This window comes from Caenorhabditis briggsae (assembly GCF_000004555.2).
Source record: "Caenorhabditis briggsae complete genome, chrI, whole genome shotgun sequence".
Classification (NCBI taxonomy): domain Eukaryota; kingdom Metazoa; phylum Nematoda; class Chromadorea; order Rhabditida; family Rhabditidae; genus Caenorhabditis; species Caenorhabditis briggsae.
Window position 1 is genome coordinate 12,934,944 of NC_013489.2, and position 10,684 is coordinate 12,945,627.

The following is a 10,684-nucleotide window of genomic DNA, read 5'->3' on the forward strand; positions in this document are numbered from 1 at the left end:
AATTCAGAATCTCAGAATCTCAGAATCTCAGAATCTCAGAATTTCAGAATCTCAGAATCTCAGAATCTCAGAATCTCAGAATCTCAGAATCTCAGAATCTCAGAATCTCAGAATCTCAGAATCTCAGAATCTGAGAATCTCAGAATCTCAGAATTTCAGAATCTCAGAATCTCAGAATGCTTCAGAATCTCAAAATTTCAAAAATCCCAAAAATTTCAAAAATTTTCTTATCGCCCATAAAACTTGTCCATTTTCCGTATTAATCCTTTTTTTTCCATTTCCGACTTTCCAATTTTTTTAAAACCATTATATGCTTTTCAACCTCACTTTCAGAACATCCCCAATCTCATAATACCCATTTTTCGACCCCAAAAATCAACTTCAAATTTCAAAAATCCCCAAAAAATGAGATATGATCCCTTTTTGTATATTTTTATATTTGTATTTTTGGGTATAAATTTATTAATAATGTTTTTGCAATTGCTTAACTACAAGACACAAATAAACAGTCAATGAACTAATAACGATAATAACCAATAAAGATTGTACACAGATAAGATTACAGAATGAACATTAAAGATTGCCAGGGAATAGGTCGGAAGATCAAAAATCACGAAAATTAGTGTTCTAGCTTCTCTAAGGGACGAGGAGATACAGCGCTGTGAAGAGACCCACGCAACGAGACACACTGCGTCTCTCACCTCCAAAATTCGAATCTCTGTATCTCGCTTTCTAGACTAGCTAGAAGTAGACTTTTTGATTAGAAAATTATAAAATTCAATTTCGTACAAAATGCCATAGAAACCAGGTTTCTAGGCCTTTCGTGAGCTGAGCTACAGCGATTAGTGAGACGCAGACAACGAAACTCTCTGCGTCTCTCGCCCCAATCTATGAATCGTTGTATCTCGGCTTCTAGAATACCTAGAAACTTGATTTCTGTTTAGAAAATTTTAAAATTTATTTTACTACAAAATGAAACAAAAACCGATTCTCTAGCTCTTTTGTGAGCCGAGATACAGCAATTGGGGAGACGCAGACAACGAGACCCTCTGCGTCTCTCATCTCCAGACTTCAAATCGCTGTATCTCGACTTCTAGAGCAACTAGCATGTTGATTTATGAACTTTGTGTAGATTTTTTGACGCTTGTTTCAGCCACTAACATTGAACAAAAAAATTGGGGTCGCCTGGACTCTTTTCACTGCACATGAAACGCACGGTGCTCCTTATCAGTAGTTTCGCTATAGACTATATAATGATGTTGGTTGGTAAACATTGTACTAGCAAGATCGGTGTCAGTCAGTGGAACAACTCAAGGGAACAAACAGAAATTAGTGATAAGCAAACGGGAATCCGCTAGTCTTGGTAGTTGAGCCTTGTTAGTTGGCACATCTTCTAAAGAATTGAATTTTGATTTTTTGAGAAAAATTACAATCTCTATTCAATTCCCTGCATTTCGGTAAAAAATTGAAGTTTCTAGCTCATCTAGAAGCCGAGATACAGCGATTTAAAAATTTCGAGAGACGCAGTCAGTTAGAGTGTCTTGTCGACTGCGCTCTCCTCCTTTTCCATACTCTCTAGCTCGTCAACTTCAAAGCGCCGTATCTCGGCAATCGAAATAGCTAGAAATTTGGCGTTATTGCAGTTTTGGCTAACAAAATTAGAGCTTCATTTTTGTAATTGACAACTTTTTTGTTAAAAACTTTCTAAGTGAGATATGTGCCTTTAAAAATTTAAAGGACACAATGGCAAATGAAATCTAGCCAAAAACTTGTCACTTACGAAAATGAAGCTCTATTCTTTTTCAGTGTAACCTGGACTTTTTAGACAAGTAGAAAAGTTTTGGGCCCCTTTTGTAGGTCCTCAAAGTTCAAAGGCGCAGTGCTCACTTTCTTCATTGCTCTGACGTTCTCTCTCTCTGCGTCTCTTGATCTCTAGGCTCTAGGGACCCCAGAAAAAACTTTTAAAGAGTAAGAGCAAAGCTTGAGAGAGTAGGTAGAAGTGAGAGACGCAGAGAAACAACAAAAAACGAAGGAAAAAAGAAGAGGAAATTGTTGACTTGTCGTTCGGTTTTTGGGGCAAAAAGAAGGGAAAAGAGGAAGGAGAAGGGTCCAAAAAAAATGACGCTGTGCTCTTTTTCTATTGATTTTGAGTGTTTGGAGAAGAAGAGGAGGGGAAGGATTTCATATTTCTATTTATCTTTTCAATTTTCCATTTTCCATTTACCCTTCATTTTGAGGGTTTGGATTAAATTTCAATTTCAATTTTCGTTTTGGATTTTCTGGATTTCCTGGATTTGGATGAAAATTTTCATTCTTCTCTGAAATTCTTTCATCCTTCATTCCCTTTTCGAAAACGTTGAAAATTTGGGAAAATTTGAATTTCGAAATTTTTGAAATTTCGAAAAATTCTAATATTTTCAAAAGAAATTCAGAAATTCAGAAATTCAGAAATTCAGAAATTCAGAAATTCAGAAATTCAGAAATTCAGAAATTCAGAAATTCAGAAATTCAGAAATTCAGAAATTCAGAAATTCAGAAATTCAGAAATTCAGAAATTCAGAACTTCAGAAATTCAGAAATTCGGAAATTCAGAAATTCAGAAATTCAGAAATTCAGAAATTCAGAAATTCAAAAATTCAGAAATTCAGAAATTCAGAAAATCAGAAATTCAGAAATTCAAAAATTCAGAAATTCAGAAATTCAGAAATTCAGAAATTCAGAAATTCAGAGATTCAGAAATTCAGAAATTCAGAAATTCAGAAATTCAGAAACTCAGAAATTCAGAAATTCAGCAATTCAGAAATTCAAAAATTCAGAAATTCAGAAATTCAGAAATTCAGAAACTCAGAAATTCAGAACATCAGCAATTCAGAAATTCAAAAATTCAGAAATTCAGAAATTCAGAGATTCAGAAATTCAGAAATTCAGAAATTCAGAAATTCAGAAATTCAGAAATTCAGAAATTCAGAACTTCAGAAATTCAAAAATTTAGAAATTCAGAAATTTAGAAATTCAGAAATTTAGAAATTCAGAAATTCAGAAATTCAGAAATTCAAAAATTCAGAAAATCAGAAATTCAAAAATTCAGAAATTCAGAAATTCAGAAATTCAGCAATTCAGAAATTCAAAAATTCAGAAATTCAGAAATTCAGAAATTCAGAAACTCAGAAATTCAGAAATTCAGCAATTCAGAAATTCAAAAATTCAGAAATTCAGAAATTCAGAAATTCAGAAACTCAGAAATTCAGAACATCAGCAATTCATAAATTCAAAAATTCAGAAATTCAGAAATTCAGAGATTCAGAAATTCAGAAATTCAGAAATTCAGAAATTCAGAAATTCAGAAATTCAGAAATTCAGAGATTCAGAAATTCAGAACTTCAGAAATTCAGAAAATACAAAAATTTTGAAATTCTCAAAAAACCCGAAATTCTGAAAAATCCAAAAATGCTGAAAACCCAAAAATAAAATCCTCGAAAATTTCAATATTCTAGAATTCCAATAAAATAGAAAACTCTGGAAAATCCAAAATATCCTAAAATCCTAGAATGTAAAAGTTCTAGCATTTCCAAGAAATTAGAAAATCAAAAATCTTGGAATTTTGAAATTCGGAATTTCCAAAACTCCCAATCTCAGAATTATAGATTTTCTGAATTTCTGAAATTCAGAAATTCAGAAATTCAGACTTCTGGAAAAATCGAAAAAGTGCATTTCAAGTGCACATTTCAGTTAAAATAATCATGCCATTTTTTTCGAAGTTTTCAAATTTTTTTCCCGATAAAACCCTATAATTTGCCACCTCCCTTCCCCTCCCTTTCTCTGAAGACAATGCCAACAAATGAAAATTCAAACGCCAAGTCATCCTAGGCTCCGCCCCTTTTTATTGTGCAATCTTATCAGTGATAGCTGCTCTTATCACTAGCCGCGTCCCCCAGTCCACCTTTAGACCCCAATCATTCTATGTGCAAATGTCTTGGAAAAATCATTTTCCGGCTCATTTCTCCTGCTCCACTTAACGGAAACTTCTAGATTTTCCCTCTGTTTTGGCTCATTTTTGCTCATTTTCTCCCATAAAACCCGTTTTCTTTTCAGGAAAGTTCTTGTTCCCTGTTTTCCAAACTTTGGTTCCCATTTTTCTCCACCCCGAGCACTTTTTTGCTCCCCATTTTCAGACTTGTGGGTGCTGTGGTAGCCTAGAAGCGCCGCAGCTAACTCAGGTGAGCCAGAAAAATGCCTATGAAAGCCTGAAAAAGGCCTATAAACGAGCCTAAAAGCCTTATTTCCAGAGTCACCTAACCCCAGCCAAAATCCGACCAGTGAGCGCATCCCGTTCTTCTCCCGACGAGTCGCCACCACCGCGTCCACCTTCGGACATTTCTGTCGCCAGGTACGGTAACTCTTTGAACTTTGGTTTGAGATTTTTAGAATATATATTATTGGATTCAGCTTAAGAAGAGCTTCAAAATGAGTTTAAATATTTAAACTTTTTAATTGTTAAAATTTTGAAAATTTTCGAAATTTTCGAAACTCTCAAAAAATGTTTTGGTCAAGTTATTCTACCGTATATCTCTTCTTTGTGATTCAAACTGAATGAAACGTATCTGGTCGGAATCAGCAAGTCAAGAGCTTCAAAATGGGTATAATCTCGGCCTACTTTTGAGAACTTTAATTTTTGAGAATTTCGAAATTTTCCACGCGCCTTTAAAGGAAAAACTTCCGAATTATCAAATTTTTGTTTAAGTCTTGGCTTGTTTATATTCATTTCAAAGCTCTGGACGTACAGATTCCCATAATATAAATTTCATTCAATTTGGAATAAAATTAAGAGAGATACGGTAAAATTACTAGACATGATTTTTTGTTCTTTGCGCCTTTAAAGGAAAAACGTTTGAATTTTCAAATTTTTTCAAATATAGGCTTGTTTATACTCATTTTGAAACTCTTAACTTGCTGATTCTGACCATGTACTTTTAAGCAAACTTAGTAAAGCGAAAGCTAAGCTACGGAGTTCTAAACAATCAAATCTATTCCAGAGACAACCCCATCGCCACCTCCACATCCTCTCTGGTATTTGCCGACAAGCGCTCCTCCGCTTTCCGCTGATACCATATCTCCGGTGTATGGGTCCAGACCGTAAGACCCGAATTCTCGTCCTCTACCGTCGTCCTCCCTAGCGGGTCCGCCATTTGAAAAACCAAAAAAAATCTTCATTTTCCGTCTCAATTCTCACAATCATGTCTGCTACTGCTACCATCTGCTCCGAGAAGAACTTCGCCGTTCAAACCCATCCTGTCAAGGCTCCTGATGAGGAATACTTCTTCGAAGGAGCCGAGAAGCTTCTGGAACTCTGGTTCTGCTCCACCAAAGGGATCACTGACACATCCTTAAGATCAATTCCAAGATCTGAAATCGACAATATGCTCGATGTCGCAAGATGCAAGATTTTACACTCTAAACACAATGAATCCATCGACTCCTATGTCCTCTCAGAATCCTCACTCTTTGTCTCAGACAATCGAGTGATTCTGAAGACGTGCGGAACCACTCGGCTTCTGGCTGCTCTCCCGGTCCTCATGCAGCTGGCGGGAACCTACGCTGGGTTGGATCAAGTGCAATCGGTGTACTACTCGAGGAAGAACTTCTTGCGTCCGGATTTACAACCAAACCTTCATAAGAATTTTGACGCTGAAGTTGAGTATCTCGATAGCTTCTTCGAGGATGGACATGCATACTGCTTGGGATCGTTGAAGCAGGACAGATGGTACCTGTATACATTCCATCGGGAGGTGGAGTTCCCGGCTAACAAGCAGCCGGACCATACTTTGGAAATCTTGATGAGCGATTTGGATGAGGAGGTCCTTCATAAGTTCACCAAAGATTTCGCTGTGGATGGAAAGGATTGCTTCATGGTGAGTTCGAAACGTTATCTGTGAAAGATATCAAAAGTTGGTCTATTTAAAATTCATATATCTTAAAATCTAAAAGAGCTATCAAAACTTAGTTAACTACAAAAATAATTCTCATAACATTTCACATACATTTGTAAAAAAATCAGCTATCTAGCTTGTCTGGGACCCGAGATACATTCATTTGAAGTTGACGCCACAAGAGAGTGTATTGAAAATAGAGCGCGCAGAAAACCAGACGCTCTAACTGTCTGTGTCTCTACTGGAACTTCAAATGGCTGTATCTCGGGTCCCAGATGAACTAGAAACCTGAAATTTTTACTGTTTTGTATAGATTTTACCGAATTCTTAGGTTTTTGGAAAAATTTCGAAACCTCAATTTTTTCAAAATTTACAAAATTTTAGCATATTTTTTCCAAAATTCAAGAATTTGCATAAAATGACGCACATCTGTTCAATTTTCACCTTTCTAGCTCATCTAGGAGCCGAGATACGGTCATTTGAAATTTCGAGAGACGCAGACAGTTAGAGAGACTCGTCGTCTGCGCTCTCTCCCTTCTACACGCTCTCTAGTCCCCTAATCTTCAAATGGCTATATATTGGCTCCTAGATAAGCTAGAAAGTTGGTTTTTTAAACAAATTGTTCTGTTTTTGATATAATTTTGATTTGCTGGATTTTTTTTTGTGATTCTAAATTTTTAAAATTCAGTTTTTAAGTTCGATATTTTCTAAAATTTTCATAAAACTTGCATTTTCTGATTTCCTTAAATTTTTACACAATTTAAATTCAGAAATCATATCTCTAGCTCATCTGAGAGCTGAGATACAGCCATTAGAATTTTTGAGAGACGCAGACAGTAAGAGTGTATCGTTGTCGGCGCTCTCCCCTTTCCTTATACTTTCTAATCGCTTAAACTTCAAATGACAGTATCTCGGCTTCTAGACAAGCTAGAAAATTGATTTTTTCCCTGGTTTGGTAGTTTTTGGGGTTTTTTCAGAATTTAAAAAAAAATGCATTTTTCTCACTGACTTTCTGTGTATTTTAACATTTTCAGCGCGCCGGCATTGACAAGATCATCCCAGCAGGTGCAGACGTGCACGACGAGCTGTTCGATCCATGCGGCTACAGTATGAACGCCTACATAAACGATACGGATCAATACGCCACGATCCATGTGACGCCGGAAAAGGAATTCAGTTTTGCGTCGTTTGAAACTAATCAAGACTTGGTTTGTCTGTATTCTCAGACTAGAAAGGTCTTGCAGTGTTTCAGGTGAGGATACACTTCTACTTTGAGCTCAATTATCTCTGTTTCTATTGAAGATATAAAAAAATCTGTGAACTACAAAGTGTTTATCACATTATCAGTAACGTTTTATCTGTCAAAATTTTTGACTCTTTATGACAAGGGGGGGGGGCCATGAGAAAAGGGGTGGGGGCCCAAAATAAAAAATTATACCCAAGTTAAGATTCTCAGCTTTTTTCAAGTTTTGTGGTTGTTTCCACTAAAATTCTGTGCTTTGAACATTTTTCATCATTTTTTCAAATGTTCAGTCAATGTCATTTTTTAATAAATTTTTGTATAATTCTTTTGTCCCTAAGCTTAAATTAATCAAATATTAACTTAATAAAATGAAATTACACAGTTACAGCAGCAAAAACAGTGCTGTTCATGGAAAAAACGATCGAAATTGAACTTTTTTTGAAGTTATGCATTTTTATGGAAACAAGCGCAAAGTACGAAATTTTCATAAAAAGCAGTGGCAAAGCTGGAAAAAATCGAAAAATTTTAACTTGGACATAATTTTTACCCATGGGCCCCTTCTGTCTTGCCCCCCCCCCCCTTTTCCATGGGCCCCCCTTGTCATAAAGAGCCAAATTTTATATATCTCTTATGCGAGCCGAGATAATTGAGCTTAAAGTGCATCGGCTGCCGCCGCGTAACTTATCCGGCAGTTTTCAATTAGAGCTTAATTATCTCGGTTCCTTTGAAAGACATCAACAATTTGAAAACTACAAAAATGTTTATCACATTATCAGTAATATTTATCAGTTAACAAAATTTTGATATCGCTGATTGGGACCGAGGTAGTTGGGCTCTAAGTGTACTGACCGAAAAATATCGATTTGTCCAGACCAAACAAGATTCTGATGACCGTTTTCGCCAACGACATCTCCGTGAAGGGAAAAGACGCTCAACAGCAACTCTGGGACCGCGAGTTGCCTGGATACAGACGCACCAATGTGCAGTTTGTGAGACTTGAGGTGAGGATTTCTGAATTTCTGAATTTCTGGGATATGGAAATTCTAAGGTTCCGAATTTCTGAATTTCTGAATTTTTGAATTTCTGAATTTCTGAATTTCTGAATTTCTGAATTTCTGAATTTCTGAATTTCTGAATTTCTGAATTTCTGAATTTCTGAATTTCTGAATTTCTGAATTTCTGAATTTCTGAATTTCTGAATTTCTGAATTTCTGAACTACTGAATTTCTGAATTTCTGAATTTCTGAATTTCTGAATCTCTGAATTTCTGAATTTCTGAATTTCTGAATTTCTGAATTTCTGAAAATTCCCAAAATGACAAGAAATCCGAAATTCCATTTTTTCCGATAAATTGGAATTTCATAATTTTTGAAAACCCCGAAATTCTCAACTTTCTGGGCCCTCTCCTATTTTCGCAATTTTTCGATTTCCGCTTTTTGAAATTTTCCTGAAATATCACATTTTCAGAACCAACAAAAATTTCTGAATTTCTGAATTTCTGAAATTCTGAAATTCTGAAATTCTGAAATTCTGAATTTCTGAATTTCAAAATGCTCAAAATTTCAAAATAATGAAATTCGAAGAATCCAAAAAAAAAGCCTAAAATTAAAAAATCCTAAAAATCCAAAAATCTCGAAATTCCAAAAAATCCCGAAATTCTGAAAAATCCAAAAAATTCGGAATATTTTCAAATTTTCTTCTAATTCCTAATCCACTGATCATTCTCCAAATTTTCAAAAAAGTACAGTAATCCAAAGAAAAACTGTGAAATCATTTGCAGACGGAAACTCTGGTCTATGCGCACTTCGTGCGCAAAGCCCCACACGACTTGACATCGTCGAGCGACGAGGACGACGGCGAGCGCTCCGACTAATTTCGGGCTGAAACGCTCAATGTTTGACTGAAAACGATTATATTTTCAGTTTCAAACCACATATTTAACCCCAAGACACATTTTGGGAATTTTCGAAAAAAATTTTTTTTCAATTTTTGCCCAAAATTCGAAATTTCCGTCAAGTTTTTTAAGCCAATTTCACTACTATACTACACATTTTAATATATATTTTTCCCTCTATTGTATATGCAAATTCTCGCTTATCTATTGTCCTCCATCTATTATTATTCTCTATTTCTCTCTTTTTCTTTTGTGTATGTCATTACACACTTTTTCAATTTTTGTTTTCATACGAAAACAGAAATTATTGATTTTCTCTTTTTTTTGTATTTTTTTGGGACGAATCTTGATGTCATGTTTTTCAAAGAAACAAGTTTCCAAGATTCTCTACCCAGTTTGTGTTTGTTTTTGTGTTTTGAAAAAAAATTTCAAAAAAATTTTTTTTAGTTTTTCATGGGAGTAGATTTTTTTAAAATAATCATTTTTATTTTTTTAAATAACTATTTAACTGGGATTCCCTCAATTATTTTTTTTTCAGAAATTCCAATTTCTTATTTAAAAATTGAAAAATCTGAATTCCTGAGATTCTGCGATTCAGAGATTCAGAGATTCCGAAATTCTGAAATTCTGAAATTCTAAAATTCTGTAATTCTAACATACTGAAACTCAAAAATTCAAAAATTCAAAAATTCGAAAACCTAAAAATTCTAAAATGCTAAAAAAAATCTTTGAAGGCTATTCTTGAAAACAGGGGCTTTCTGAATTTTAGGAATTTTGTGAAAAGTGAATTTCCAGGTTTTTTCGAAAAACAAAAAAAATCGGAAATTTCTGAAAATTGAAAAAAATTTGGTTAAATTTGAAATTTTTCAAACTCGAACTTTAAAATAACATCTGAAAAAAGTTCAGAAGTTTTCGAATTTGCAAAGGAAAAATCTGAAAAATCCAAAATAATGTCTGAAAATTCTAAAAAAAAAAACTATTCCGAATATTCCGAGGAAAGTGTAATTTTTCTGAAGAAGTTAATTTCAAATTTTCCTTCTATGAAACAAAAAGTTTCAGTCTCTGTTGTTTTTAAAGGTGGGGGAACAGGAGATTTTACGGGGGATTTTTGGGGCCAGAGTATGCATTCTACCGTGACGGTGTACAACGCTTAATGTCACTCTGCGTACAGCTGTCGTCCTCGCCTTTATGTATGCAATCGGGCGACCGCTTTCTCTTTGCCCGCGTGGCTCAGTCGGTAGCGGCGCCGCACCCTCAATCATCGCCCTCACAAGTTCAACTCCTCGAGGGGCATCTTTGAACGGAATTTCGAGAACATTATTTTTTTTCATGTCCCCCCCTTTAAATTCGAAAAATTATAATCATTCGACATCTTTTCAGTTACCTAACTACTCTAATGACCCGTGAAAATCCTTTTTTTGACCCAATCTACTTTTTTTTTTTCAAATTCCAGAATTTCCCATTGTCCATTGTCCTAAATACCCACCACAATGGCCTAAATGCCACGTGTCACTAATACCCCAAATAAAGTGTCAATATTCTTATCTGTTCCTCCTCCTTCCCTCAAAGGAAAAGACCACTTTTTTGACCACATTTTTTTTTCGATTTTCAACACAAAAA

The 10,684-nt window shown here is 35.0% G+C and overlaps 1 protein-coding gene across 1 annotated transcript; it reads left to right on the forward strand.

Moving 5' to 3' along the window:
* Positions 1-5,234: 5,234 nt before the first annotated feature.
* Cbr-smd-1 lies at positions 5,235-9,043 on the forward strand (the record flags this gene model as incomplete). Its single annotated transcript, XM_002646407.1, has 4 exons — positions 5,235-5,909; positions 6,962-7,179; positions 8,042-8,171; positions 8,951-9,043. The coding sequence occupies 4 exons, from the start codon at positions 5,235-5,237 to the stop codon at positions 9,041-9,043; spliced, it is 1,116 nt and encodes a 371-aa protein (XP_002646453.1).
* Between the last annotated feature and the right edge of the window lie 1,641 nt (positions 9,044-10,684).